At 40.3% G+C, this 15,011-nt stretch overlaps 1 protein-coding gene across 1 annotated transcript; it reads right to left on the bottom strand.

Moving 5' to 3' along the window:
- Window positions 1-314: 314 nt before the first annotated feature.
- On the bottom strand, window positions 315-14,261 carry LOC117469842 (endothelin-1 receptor-like). Its single transcript, XM_034114301.1, has 7 exons — window positions 13,442-14,261; window positions 12,834-12,961; window positions 10,730-10,928; window positions 8,524-8,676; window positions 8,295-8,428; window positions 7,532-7,640; window positions 315-1,133 (listed from the first exon to the last, which is right to left on the bottom strand). Exons 1-7 carry the CDS (start codon window positions 14,006-14,008, stop codon window positions 1,053-1,055), a joined length of 1,371 nt encoding a protein of 456 aa, XP_033970192.1. The 5' UTR covers window positions 14,009-14,261; the 3' UTR covers window positions 315-1,052.
- Window positions 14,262-15,011: the final 750 nt, after the last annotated feature.

Below are 15,011 nucleotides of genomic sequence, written 5' to 3'. Positions count from 1 at the left end.
AGACGTATTATTTATTATTTAAAACGAATCATTATTATTATTATAGAAAATAAGTAAATATTGTAATATTAATATATTTTTTAATATATTTTACTTGAGTGAAAGAAGTTATGCAACTTTTGAAAAAATTCTGTTTTAAGTAATTATTTAGGTTATTTATATTTATTTAGACATGACTTAAATTATAAATAAATTATCAAAATAGTTGGAAATTATGTTTCTGATAATCTCCTTATATATAAAATATAAAAATGCATTCATATACCACACACATGTTTTCAAAAGCTTTGAGAATATAGCTTTATTGATAAATACAAATATGTAATTTCATATAATAGACACAAAACTAATAGTTAAGTTCCCTGCACATAAAATAAACATACATTTAGACATCAGTATATATACTGACCTGAATTCTGCATAATAATATATAAAGCTGAGAACAAACAAATCAGCAGCATTTTCATATTATGGGATGTAATGAGTCCAGCCTGCAGGGGGCGCAGTGCTGCAATGTTTACATATACAACAAAATAATAACAAATGCACTACGAAGCCAATATGATGCATATTTTAACATTTTATTAATATAATTTGATGTATGTCTTGTTGCTTATGAATGCCCTGCATGTCTGCCTGTATTTCCCTCTATTTAAAACATTTAATAAGGTGGAAAATACACAGAAATAACTGACATAAAACATGAAAGACTTACACCGTTTCCAAAACATCTTAATATTCTGTGATCTTGATTTGCTCCAAATTGTAATATGTGTAAACTTGACCTTTGCTTTAACTTTCTTCCAAGTTTCATTACAATTAAGGCACTCGTTTTTCTGTATTTCTGCTAAAAAGCAGACAAACTGAACCAAAAACACAACATGTATATGTAAGTCCACATATGTTTTGCCATATATTAAATCACCATACCATAACAAGTCTATAAAACATATAAAAACCTGAATAAATACACAATAAAAATGTATATAAACTAAACATTAGAGGATCAATATAGTGGTTATCCTTTATACACAATGTAGTTGGTGCTGAGTTCAGGTGCAGTGGGAGAAACGGGCTCTCAGTGGTCGGTGTGTTTGTACTGCAGACTGGTTCCATGGTTCAGAGGCAGCATGCTGTTGGAGAGAGAGCCAGAATAACACCAGCAACACAGACAGGACGACAGACAGACAGACACACAGACAGACAGACAGACATACAGACACACAGACAGACAGACACACAGACACACAGACACACAGACAGACAGACAGACACACAGACACACAGACAGACAGACAGACAGACAGACAGACAGACACACAGACAGACACACAGACACACAGACAGACACACAGACAGACAGACAGACAGACAGACACACAGACAGACAGACAGACAGACAGACACACACACACACAGACAGACACACAGACAGACATACACACAGACAGACAGACAGACAGACAGACCAGTGGCGGCCGGTCCATAGGGGCGCTAGGGGCGCCGCCCCACCTCTTCCCATATTGAAAAAAATAAAAATAAATAATAATTCAAATTAAAATTAAAAAAAATATATATGTTTAAAAAAATATATGTTTTTATTTTTATTTTTAATGAACAAGGTAAATATTATATAATTGGTATCAGTAAAATGTATAATCTACAATAAAATCTCGTTTAAAATTGTGTTACGATGTCTAAAGTTACTGATAAGTCACATGTTTCCTGCCTGGACTTGCCCATGCACCTTCTCTCGTCTGGGCGCTAAGAGAGGAGCCTTCAACCAGTGCAGCAGCAGCCACCAGCAGCTGACTGTTGCTATCTGTAACGTGTAAACTATGCCGCGAAAATATAATTTCAGCCAATCAGCGTCGTCAAAGATGACGGTCACCGGGCGCCAATGTCAGCGCCCAGTGCAGTCTGTGAGTAGTTTGGACAGTGACTCGTATCCGGTTGACGCAGTAGTTGATGAGGATGGCTTCGTGTGCAGGTGGAGTCTCCGGACCTCGGTCCCCGGCTAATTCTGTTCAAGAGCTAATCTCCAATCCTTTCGAAAGGAGAAGTTTGGCAGATAAATTGTTGCTTAAAGACCTTGCACCGGACCAACCCGATTTGAATATATCGCAGCAATCTCGTGAAAAAGACAACATTTATACACGAGGCTTCACAAGTAGCTGGTACACAAGAAAGGCTTGGCTAGCTGGATGCAAACAGGTAAATGCTGTCTTTTGTTTCCCATGCTTGGATATCACTTTATATGTAGAGAGGAGGTTTCCCATGGTTGTTAGAAGTTTATTAATAAGTGGGCATTTATCACAGAAGTGATTGTTCTGTCTCCACGTTTGTTGCATTGTCTGTGATGTATTTTCCAACGGTTATAGCTCCTGTTCTGTCCCAGCAACACTACACGGTTTGCAGCTCCACCACATTTTTGGTTTATCTTCGGTGTCGCTTAAAATCTGCTTCCCATCGGACTAAAACCTCCACGTAATCTGAAGACAGATACTTGAAGTTATTTAAACCTTTTGCAAACTTTATGTTCTTTTTGCTCTAGCCTTGCCAGTTACATTGTACATAACACATATATTATCATTATGCTAACTGGTTGTTCGTGTTAGACGATGTAGCTTTTTCATTTCTGAGTTATTGCTATATGTAAATAAGCCTGTTTGTAAATAATCCTCAGAGAAACAAAGAAAAAACACAATTTATGACATTTTGTGCTGTGGTTATTTTTTTTAAATTGCATTTATTCACAGTTCAGTTTGAAATGCTGTAGTGACTTGTATTGAACCACTTAAATATTTATAATTAATGCTACTGAAAAGATGCTATTAATTTTATATCTCACATGCAGTTCACTGTAAAGCTACTTGGTGAAGGTGTTGGTTCATAAAACATGAACAGTTTTAAGAAAGAAAAAAACAGACCAGTTCTGAGAACACAAATTCCTGGTACAGTGGTAGATGTTCAGGTTGATAAATAATATTTTCCACACTGAAGATTATGGAGGTATTGATCAGTCTTCTCATATTTTTAAGCCTCGATTTCTCCTTTCCCCCCCCCTCTAACATCACCAGAAGTCATCATTTAAGGGGTCATTTCTCGAAAAAAAATTCCGGGGGGAAACCCCCCGGACCCCCCGGGTAGGTCACTTACGGTACGTCAAGAGCCCCACCAAAAAAAAAGACCACCGGCCGCCACTGAGACAGACAGACACACAGACAGACAGACATACAGACAGACAGAAGGAGAGAGAGAGACAGACACAAAGACAGATTTATTTAAGAGGACATATTCTGCTGATGTTCAGGTGTATATCAGTATGTAGTGTCTCTACTTTAAAGAGTCCTCTCCTGCTGATGTTCAGGTGTATATCAGTATGTAGTGTCTCTACTTTAAAGAGTCCTCCTGTTGATGTTCAGGTGTATATCAGTATGTAGTGTCTCTACTTTAAAGAGTCCTCTCCTGCTGATGTTCAGGTGTATATCAGTATGTAGTGTCTCTACTTTAAAGAGTCCTCTCCTGCTGATGTTCAGGTGTATATCAGTATGTAGTGTCTCTACTTTAAAGAGTCCTCTCCTGTTGATGTTCAGGTGTATATCAGTATGTAGTGTCTCTACTTTAAAGAGTCCACTCCTGTTGATGTTCAGGTGTATATCAGTATGTAGTGTCTCTACTTTAAAGAGTCCTCTCCTGCTGATGTTCAGGTGTATATCAGTATGTAGTGTCTCTACTTTAAAGAGTTCTCTCCTGCTGATGTTCAGGTGTATATCAGTATGTAGTGTCTCTACTTTAAAGAGTGCTCTCCTGCTGATGTTCAGGTGTATATCAGTATGTAGTGTCTCTACTTTAAAGAGTTCTCTCCTGCTGATGTTCAGGTGTATATCAGTATGTAGTGTCTCTACTTTAAAGAGTCCTCTCCTGCTGATGTTCAGGTGTATATCAGTATGTAGTGTCTCTACTTTAAAGAGTGCTCTCCTGCTGATGTTCAGGTGTATATCAGTATGTAGTGTCTCTACTTTAAAGAGTCCTCTCCTGCTGATGTTCAGGTGTATATCAGTATGTAGTGTCTCTACTTTAAAGAGTCCTCTCCTGTTGATGTTCAGGTGTATATCAGTATGTAGTGTCTCTACTTTAAAGAGTCCTCTCCTGCTGATGTTCAGGTGTATATCAGTATGTAGTGTCTCTACTTTAAAGAGTTCTCTCCTGCTGATGTTCAGGTGTATATCAGTATGTAGTGTCTCTACTTTAAAGAGTGCTCTCCTGCTGATGTTCAGGTGTATATCAGTATTTAGTGTCTCTACTTTAAAGAGTTCTCTCCTGCTGATGTTCAGGTGTATATCAGTATGTAGTGTCTCTACTTTAAAGAGTCCTCTCCTGCTGATGTTCAGGTGTATATCAGTATGTAGTGTCTCTACTTTAAAGAGTCCTCTCCAGCTGATGTTCAGGTGTATATCAGTATGTAGTGTCTCTACTTTAAAGAGTCCTCTCCTGCTGATGTTCAGGTGTATATCAGTATGTAGTGTCTCTACTTTAAAGAGTCCTCTCCTGCTGATGTTCAGGTATATATCAGTATGTAGTGTCTCTACTTTAAAGAGTCCTCTCCTGCTGATGTTCAGGTGTATATCAGTATGTAGTGTCTCTACTTTAAAGAGTCCTCTCCTGCTGATGTTCAGGTGTATATCAGTATGTAGTGTCTCTACTTTAAAGAGTCCTCTCCTGCTGATGTTCAGGTGTATATCAGTATGTAGTGTCTCTACTTTAAAGAGTCCTCTCCAGCTGATGTTCAGGTGTATATCAGTATGTAGTGTCTCTACTTTAAAGAGTCCTCTCCTGCTGATGCTCAGGTGTATATCAGTATGTAGTGTCTCTACTTTAAAGAGTCCTCTCCTGCTGATGTTCAGGTATATATCAGTATGTAGTGTCTCTACTTTAAAGAGTCCTCTCCTGCTGATGTTCAGGTGTATATCAGTATGTAGTGTCTCTACTTTAAAGAGTCCTCTCCTGCTGATGTTCAGGTGTATATCAGTATGTAGTGTCTCTACTTTAAAGAGTCCTCTCCTGCTGATGTTCAGGTGTATATCAGTATGTAGTGTCTCTACTTTAAAGAGTCCTCTCCAGCTGATGTTCAGGTGTATATCAGTATGTAGTGTCTCTACTTTAAAGAGTCCTCTCCTGCTGATGCTCAGGTGTATATCAGTATGTAGTGTCTCTACTTTAAAGAGTCCTCTCCTGCTGATGTTCAGGTGTATATCAGTATGTAGTGTCTCTACTTTAAAGAGTCCTCTCCTGCTGATGTTCAGGTGTATATCAGTATGTAGTGTCTCTACTTTAAAGAGTCCTCCTGTTGATGTTCAGGTGTATATCAGTATGTAGTGTCTCTACTTTAAAGAGTCCTCTCCTGCTGATGTTCAGGTGTATATCAGTATGTAGTGTCTCTACTTTAAAGAGTCCTCTCCTGCTGATGTTCAGGTGTATATCAGTATGTAGTGTCTCTACTTTAAAGAGTCCTCTCCTGTTGATGTTCAGGTGTATATCAGTATGTAGTGTCTCTACTTTAAAGAGTCCACTCCTGTTGATGTTCAGGTGTATATCAGTATGTAGTGTCTCTACTTTAAAGAGTCCTCTCCTGCTGATGTTCAGGTGTATATCAGTATGTAGTGTCTCTACTTTAAAGAGTTCTCTCCTGCTGATGTTCAGGTGTATATCAGTATGTAGTGTCTCTACTTTAAAGAGTGCTCTCCTGCTGATGTTCAGGTGTATATCAGTATGTAGTGTCTCTACTTTAAAGAGTTCTCTCCTGCTGATGTTCAGGTGTATATCAGTATGTAGTGTCTCTACTTTAAAGAGTCCTCTCCTGCTGATGTTCAGGTGTATATCAGTATGTAGTGTCTCTACTTTAAAGAGTGCTCTCCTGCTGATGTTCAGGTGTATATCAGTATGTAGTGTCTCTACTTTAAAGAGTCCTCTCCTGCTGATGTTCAGGTGTATATCAGTATGTAGTGTCTCTACTTTAAAGAGTCCTCTCCTGTTGATGTTCAGGTGTATATCAGTATGTAGTGTCTCTACTTTAAAGAGTCCTCTCCTGCTGATGTTCAGGTGTATATCAGTATGTAGTGTCTCTACTTTAAAGAGTTCTCTCCTGCTGATGTTCAGGTGTATATCAGTATGTAGTGTCTCTACTTTAAAGAGTGCTCTCCTGCTGATGTTCAGGTGTATATCAGTATTTAGTGTCTCTACTTTAAAGAGTTCTCTCCTGCTGATGTTCAGGTGTATATCAGTATGTAGTGTCTCTACTTTAAAGAGTCCTCTCCTGCTGATGTTCAGGTGTATATCAGTATGTAGTGTCTCTACTTTAAAGAGTCCTCTCCAGCTGATGTTCAGGTGTATATCAGTATGTAGTGTCTCTACTTTAAAGAGTCCTCTCCTGCTGATGTTCAGGTGTATATCAGTATGTAGTGTCTCTACTTTAAAGAGTCCTCTCCTGCTGATGTTCAGGTATATATCAGTATGTAGTGTCTCTACTTTAAAGAGTCCTCTCCTGCTGATGTTCAGGTGTATATCAGTATGTAGTGTCTCTACTTTAAAGAGTCCTCTCCTGCTGATGTTCAGGTGTATATCAGTATGTAGTGTCTCTACTTTAAAGAGTCCTCTCCTGCTGATGTTCAGGTGTATATCAGTATGTAGTGTCTCTACTTTAAAGAGTCCTCTCCAGCTGATGTTCAGGTGTATATCAGTATGTAGTGTCTCTACTTTAAAGAGTCCTCTCCTGCTGATGCTCAGGTGTATATCAGTATGTAGTGTCTCTACTTTAAAGAGTCCTCTCCTGCTGATGTTCAGGTATATATCAGTATGTAGTGTCTCTACTTTAAAGAGTCCTCTCCTGCTGATGTTCAGGTGTATATCAGTATGTAGTGTCTCTACTTTAAAGAGTCCTCTCCTGCTGATGTTCAGGTGTATATCAGTATGTAGTGTCTCTACTTTAAAGAGTCCTCTCCTGCTGATGTTCAGGTGTATATCAGTATGTAGTGTCTCTACTTTAAAGAGTCCTCTCCTGCTGATGCTCAGGTGTATATCAGTATGTAGTGTCTCTACTTTAAAGAGTCCTCTCCTGCTGATGTTCAGGTGTATATCAGTATGTAGTGTCTCTACTTTAAAGAGTCCTCTCCTGCTGATGTTCAGGTGTATATCAGTATGTAGTGTCTCTACTTTAAAGAGTCCTCTCCTGCTGATGTTCAGGTGTATATCAGTATGTAGTGTCTCTACTTTAAAGAGTCCTCTCCAGCTGATGTCCAGGTGAGTGCCTTGGTGTTTAAACAATACAAATAACAACAACATGTTGACTTTAGGATTAACTTAAATAAACCTCAGTGTTATTTTCTCTGTCTTTATGAAGTGACCTTTAAAGTGTACACTTCCTTTTCATCAGACGTCACGACCTCCTCCATGTTTATCACTGGAGATATGTTAAACCCTAAACATTGAGACTCTCACGACCTTTGACCCCCGGACTGACGCTCATATTCACCTTGAAGCAGTTTTTGAACTTCTTGGAGACGAAGTAGAGGATGATGGGATTGATGCAGGAGTTGATGGTCGCCATGTTGATGCCGAAGTAGTCGAGCACCAACAGGAAGCTGCAAGAAGAAGAAATCAAATAATGTGTACATCATCTTCCAATTTAAAAAAGATATTTCTGACGTTTTTTCAGGTATTTTAAACATGTTTTTAATGACATTTATTGACGTATTTTAAATATATTTTTAAGGACTTTTTCCACATATTTTCTGAAAATATCGACAAACTTATGGGACATTTTCAGGTTTTTAGGGGGGTATTGTATTTGTCTTTACTTAATATTTTAGGATATTATCCTGCATTTACCTGCTGTTTCAGATTATGCGTATTTAACCTCCTTTATAAACTGATTTTTCATATTTTTTCCTATCATTTCAGACAATTTACAAGCTTTTCTCAAACATATTTCATTTTTTTCATTCTTAGTTTCTACAGATTTGACGAACATATTTTGCATATTTTCCTGACACTTTTATTCAAGACTTAATTCAGCAATTTTTTCACATCTTTTTAAATATTAAATATTTTACTTATATTTTCTTATATTTTTCTGACATTTAAAAAAAAAATTTGACAAATGTATTTTGGATAGAAATTTGGGGGAGAATTTAGTCACATAAATTAACACTTATAATTAACATCTTCCCATGAATTGAGAGCATTTCCTTGGCACTGATACAGTATATTTTAAATGTGTGTGTTCCTCTGCTTACTTTAGCAGTTCACAGCGGTGGGCATCGTGGGATTTGTAGGCGTTCCTCTTCAGGAGGCGGCTCAGATGGAGAGGGAACCAGCAGAGAGCGAAGATCAGAACCAGACAGAAAACTGCTTTCGCCACTTCTCTACGCTGCGGGAGGAAAGAAGAGGATGATCAGTGTGTGTGTGTGTGTGTGTGTGTGTGTGTGTGTGTGTGTGTGTGTGTGTGTGTGTGTGTGTGTGTACCTGTTTGAGGTGTTCACTCAGGGCGATCCTCAGGCTTCCCTTCTGGTGCCGCAGCATCTCGCAGGTCATGAGTCCGTAGAACACAGCCGAGCAGGTCAGAGGAACGCAGAAGTAAAACCCAAACAGCCACCAGTCCTTCGCGTCTCTATAGAACTGCAACACACAGAAACACACAGAAGCTGAACCCAGTCTGCTCTGATTGGTTAGCTCGCCGGCTCTGATGTAATTGGTCAACCAGCTTAGAGATATCCCGCTCCCTTAGCCTATCACGTACAATGTGTTGGAGCGCTACATGGTGATGTCACTATGTTCTGGAAGTAAACAAAGTCTAATTGAGGCGTTTCAGGGGGTTGTGGGAGAGGGAACACAGGGATTTGAGCCTCTGCAGACCATTTACATGCACTAAAACCTGTATAACACACTACAGTAAAGGGAAGACCCCAAAAAGCAGAAAAGGGCCCCTTTAATTAACGCTGTTACTAAGACATATTTTCATTCATTATTATTTCAATGAATATGTTCTAGATTAACCTGAGTGCACTGACTGCAGTTAATATGAGGTCTGAGCACTGATGGCAGGTCAGCTGACCCCGGGTCAGTTCTGAGTGCACATGTGACCTGCAGATGTAAACAGGAAATGATGTTTTAAACTATCAAAGAGACCTCGCCCTGAAAACACAACAACTCAGAGAGCCTGGAAACACAAGAGAGAGAACATCCGTCATACAGACGATCTGAGATCAGGCTTTACCCATAACCTGTCAAATGTGCCGTTATTATTTATTTAAACATCTTAGGCAGAATTTGGTATTTCAAACCAACTTGATAGATTTGTTCCTCACACGTTCAAATTAATTTTTGCTATTTTTTTAACTAACAAACTGATATCTTTATGTAGCTTGATATATTTGTTTAGAAAACTACTGTCTGAGTTTCATCTATTGCTACCTTTTCACATTTTAATGGTTAAAAACTAACATTGGGATTCTGTTTTGAGAAGAATATTAAACAGTTATATTTCTGACCATATTTTAGATATTTAACATATTTCTTTATGACTTTTCTCATGCGTTTTTTGTGGTATTTTTGTGCCTTTATTCACATATTTTAGGACATTTTTCACAACATTTATCAACATTTTACTGTTATTTGACACAGTGCTTATTTTACTTCCTTAATACATTAATTTTTTTATTGTTTTCCTACTCATTTCCACACATTTGTCAGACTTGTCTCACATTATTTCAAATATTTTTCTATTATCTGTCGCTAATTTTTTGCATATTTTACAAATATTTTGTGTGTATGTTTCTGACACTTCTCAGGTTAGGGTCAGGTTCTGCAGTCACACACACACACACACACACACACACACACACACACACACACTGAAAGGACGGAGGGAGGACACACACACTTACACACACAATCACATTGCATTCAGCGTAACAAGCCATCCAGTAACAACGTCCACACACGCACACACACACACACACACACACACACACACACACACACACACACACACACACACACACACACACACACACACACACACACACACACACACACACACACACACACACACACACACACACACAGTCTCAGACACACAGTCTCTCACTCACACACATACACACACACACAGTCTCAGACACACACACACAGTCTCACACACACATTCTCTCACACACACAGTCTCAGACACACACACACACACACACACACACACAGTCTCAGACACACACACACACAGTCTCAGACACACACACACAGTCTCACACAGTCTCACACAGTCTCACAGTCACACACACACACACACACACACACACACACACACACACACACACACACACACACACACACACACACACACAGTCTCAGACACACAGTCTCTCACTCACACACATACACACACACACAGTCTCAGACACACACACACAGTCTCACACACACATTCTCTCACACACACAGTCTCAGACACACACACACACACACACACACACACACAGTCTCAGACACACACACACACAGTCTCAGACACACACACACAGTCTCACACAGTCTCACACAGTCTCACAGTCACACACACACACACACACACACACACACACACACACACACACACACACACACACACACACACACACACACACACACACACACACACACACACACACACACACACACACACACACACACACACACACACGGAGGGGGTGTTGGGCTGCAGCATGCACGTTCTCATGGTAGCGTTCCTGTACTCGAAGGTAACCATGGTGAACCCGACGGCCTCGGGCACGGCGAGCAGCGCCGACAGCAGCCAGATCCCCCCGATGCCCAACGCCGTTACCATGGGAACACCGGTCCCCTGCACCTGGGACCAGGAAGCCACCGCCCGGTACCTGAGGGGGTCAGAGGTTAATGTGTGTGTGTGCAGAGATGTGAAAAGTACACACATCCTTTACTCAAGTAGAAGTACAGATACTCGTGTTTAAAAATACTCTGGTGAAAGTAGAAGTACTGACTAAACTTCTTTACTCAAGTAAAAGTAAAGAGGCTTTGAAATGTACTTCAGTAAAAAGTACCCATAACTAGCAGCTGTTTTAAAGAGTACCTGACCTCCCTTTATATTAATAGAACAATAATGTCATTGTTAGCTAATGAATGTTTCCATGCTGAACAACGGCAACATGACAACGTTTTCATTGGTCCCTCTTCTTTATAGAGATGGGCGAGTCCTGATTCATTCGGATCATTAACCCGGATCCTAGAAATGAGCTGGTCGCGACGAGTCTCCCCTCTCCATTAACCCGAGTCCTTGAGTCCCACACTTGGTGTGACGTACAAATTAAAACTATAAATTGCGTCACTCGCTACTCTCTTTATAACATGTAAAATCACATTACAACGTACCCCAGTCCATCTACCTACCCTTTAGCAAGTATACAGGATAGCTGCCTGCCAGAAGTTATCGTTTGGCTCAGGGGAGGGGACGCGGATCAGTGAAACTTCCTGCAGACTCGTGGGGACTCAGAGGAGCCGACGGCTCCTAACCGTAATAGCATAGCAGATCCATACTCGTCATGTGCACGAGCATAGCCCCTCCTCCAGCACCCGGCTCCCGCGCTATATATGAGTCAACAGCAGACTCGCAGATTCGCAGATTCGCAGATTCGCAAATCCTGACTCGCTGCAACACACAGCGGATCAGACTCGTGCGGACTCGGAGCCGGATATAGCAGCAGACCCAGAGATCCAGCAGACTCGTGCATGAGGACGAATCGCAAAATAACCCTTTTTTTTGTGATCAACATTTTTTATTAAAGCAAAATACACTGTGTAGCGGAGGTTAATAGTTTAATAGATAGATAGATAGATAGTACTTTATTGATCCCAAATTGGGAAATTGTTGTTACAGCAGCATAAAAGGCATTTTACAATAAAACAAAACTACAAAATATACAAGAATAGAAAGAAAATAAAATAAAATATAAAATATAAAATATACATGTCGAAATAGAAAATATACATGCAGATATTATATATATATATATATATATACAAATATATATATATATTCAAAATATATGGAATAATAATATGCTCGTGAAATGCATCAACTTTTCGGTTTCACCGATAGGATTTCTACGGTCTTGGTGATGCTGACTCATATGACTCAAATGACTCGTATGATCCGGATCTCTTCAATGACTGACTCAGAAGACCCTGAGTCCGTAAAAGGATCCGGATTTGCCATCTCTAGAGAAGACCAGGAAATGATGGATACACGGATCGCGTTCAAATCAATAGGCACGCAATGACTCTAAATAATAATGATCACGCCACCAAACACACATTCAAACTAAAGGAACCAGCCTGTTTGGGAAATGTGAGAAGTAGAAAGTACAGGTATTTGGGTTCAACATGTGAGAAGTAGAAAGTACAGGTATTTGAGTTCAACATGTAAGAAGTAGAAAGTACAGGTATTTGAGTTCAACATGTAAGAAGTAGAAAGTACAGGTATTTGTGTTCAACATGTAAGAAGTAGAAAGTACAGGTATTTGTGTTCAACATGTAAGAAGTAGAAAGTACAGGTATTTGTGTTCATCATGTAAGAAGTAGAAAGTACAGGTATTTGTGTTCAACATGTAAGAAGTAGAAAGTACAGGTATTTGTGTTCAACATGTAAGAAGTAGAAAGTACAGGTATTTGTGTTCAACATGTAAGAAGTAGAAAGTACAGGTATTTGGGTGTGTGTGTGTGTGTGTGTGTGTGTGTGTGTGTGTGTGTGTGTGTGTGTGTGTTACCTGTCCACACTCAGAGCACACAGGTTGAGGACGGTGATGCCGACGGAGGTTTTCTGCAGGAAGGGAAACAGCTTGCAGAGAAACAGCCCGAACACACTGTCTGCAAACGGCCAGGTCATCGCCAACAGCTACACACACACACACACACACACACACACACACACACACACACACACACACACACACACACACACACACACACACACACACACACACACACACACACACACACACACACACACACACACAGATTATTAAGTGTGTGTTATCTCAGTCAGGGGATATTTTAGTGCTCTTATCTCTAACACTCAACCTGCTGACTGATAAACACACCACAGACAAGTTGTTGTGTATCCCATAATGCATTGCTGCTCCTGTAAACTCAGCACACTGCTCCCATCTCCCCAAGTTCCATTATTAAATGTTTGTCCTACTTGAATTCCTTATTTCAGGCATAGAAACAGATCAGAATGAGGAATAGAAACCACATGCATCATGTCAAATAACATCCATTTATACAAAAATGATGCGGTGAAAGTGAGTTTGACACCCCTGCCTTAGATACTGATAAAACAACATGTCAACAAACAAACCCTGAATCTGTTTACCTTGTACACGTTGATAGGTATGTCGATGGCGATGTAGATCAGGTCTCCTAAAGCCAGACTGGCTATCAGCGCGTTGGGGCCGTTCCTCATGCTTTTATTTTGGTAGATGATCCTCAGCAGGGTGGCGTTCCCGATGATCCCCACGGCGAAAATAACACAGGAAAGCACGGTGTTGATGTATTTGAAGGCGGTGTTGATGGAGGTGACTTTTAGGCAGCTAGGGGGCGACAGAGGGCGTCTTTTCAACAACAACGAGGCGTTCAGGGACTGCTTTCTCTCGTGTTTGTTGTGTTTCAGCTTGTTGTGTTTTGGTTTTGTTTTCTCCAGCAGGGTCGGGGGTTTGATGGCGGTTTCTTGGAGCAGATTTGGTTCTCTGTGAGGCGGGTCGGTGCTATGAAGGTTTGACATGTCCGATGAGACGGTTCTTTGGGATCCAACGGGGGCGATGGACGTCAAACACGAGGCGAGAAGCAGCAAGAAAACAAGGCTGGGTGTGGAGGGGATTCTGGAACTGGATTTGTTGCCAGAACTCTTTTCTGAATCCATTTTCACAGCTCCAGAGAACATCTTCAAACCGCCTAACCCCGGTGGAAATGTAGAAGTATTTCCAGAACTTCTTTATTCGCTTTAGAACAAACTCTACAAGCCAGATTAGAAACCGTTGACATAGACCGAATCACGCCTGAGCTGAACAAAGAGAGCGTTAAAACAACTTAATAACCCAACGTTAGTCTAGATCAACATTTCAAGACCGTGTAGAACTTTTCTTAGTTTTAGAACGAGCGCTAGAACCTGCAATTTTACAATTAGACGACGCTGAACAAACGACGGCGGGAAACAACGTTAATATCTGCTAGCGTTGTGTAAATCTGACGCAATATTAACACAACTTGTAGAGCTTTTCGTACTCTAGAATACACAAACGACAAAGAAACTAATGATCATAACTAAATCTGGAGCGATATATACGTGTCTCTTTTGGGTATATTTGTTTTATGAAAGATGACGGCAACGCGTCACGATGCAGAAATGTCCTTTAGCTCAGACTTCTGACATCCAGTGTTTACAACAGAAATATATATATGTGTTAAAGTTAATTTCACATATCGTTGCTATCCAAAATAACCGCTAATCGTCCAGGAGGAGTTGTTTGTATTGTTGTTCCAGAAAGAAAAAGCCCAGCTCTGAGTTCAAGAGGAGTTTGTTGACATTTGATGATTTCAGGCTTTGAGGAAATCTGTGGAGAAAACACAAACAAAACACAGGCTTTATTAGAAAGGGATGTTTCTCTAAATGTTAGATTCGACCTATAAGACAATTCATCTGTGTTGAATTAACCAGAGATGGAGTACTCGAGTCCTGGACTCGGACTCGAGTCGGACTCGAGTGCCGATTTTCGGGACTGTGACTCGACTCGGACTCCCGCACTGATTGACGCGACTCGGACTTGGACTCGTGAATTCTCGCGCACGATGACTTGGACTCGGACTCGGACTCGTGAATTATCGCGTACGCTGACTTGGACTCGGACTCGGACTCGTGAATTTTTCCCCCCATGATGACTCGGACT

Source organism: Trematomus bernacchii, unplaced genomic scaffold (genome assembly GCF_902827165.1).
Source record: "Trematomus bernacchii unplaced genomic scaffold, fTreBer1.1, whole genome shotgun sequence".
Lineage (NCBI taxonomy): Eukaryota > Metazoa > Chordata > Actinopteri > Perciformes > Nototheniidae > Trematomus > Trematomus bernacchii.
This window is presented reverse-complemented; position numbering and strand designations above follow the sequence as displayed.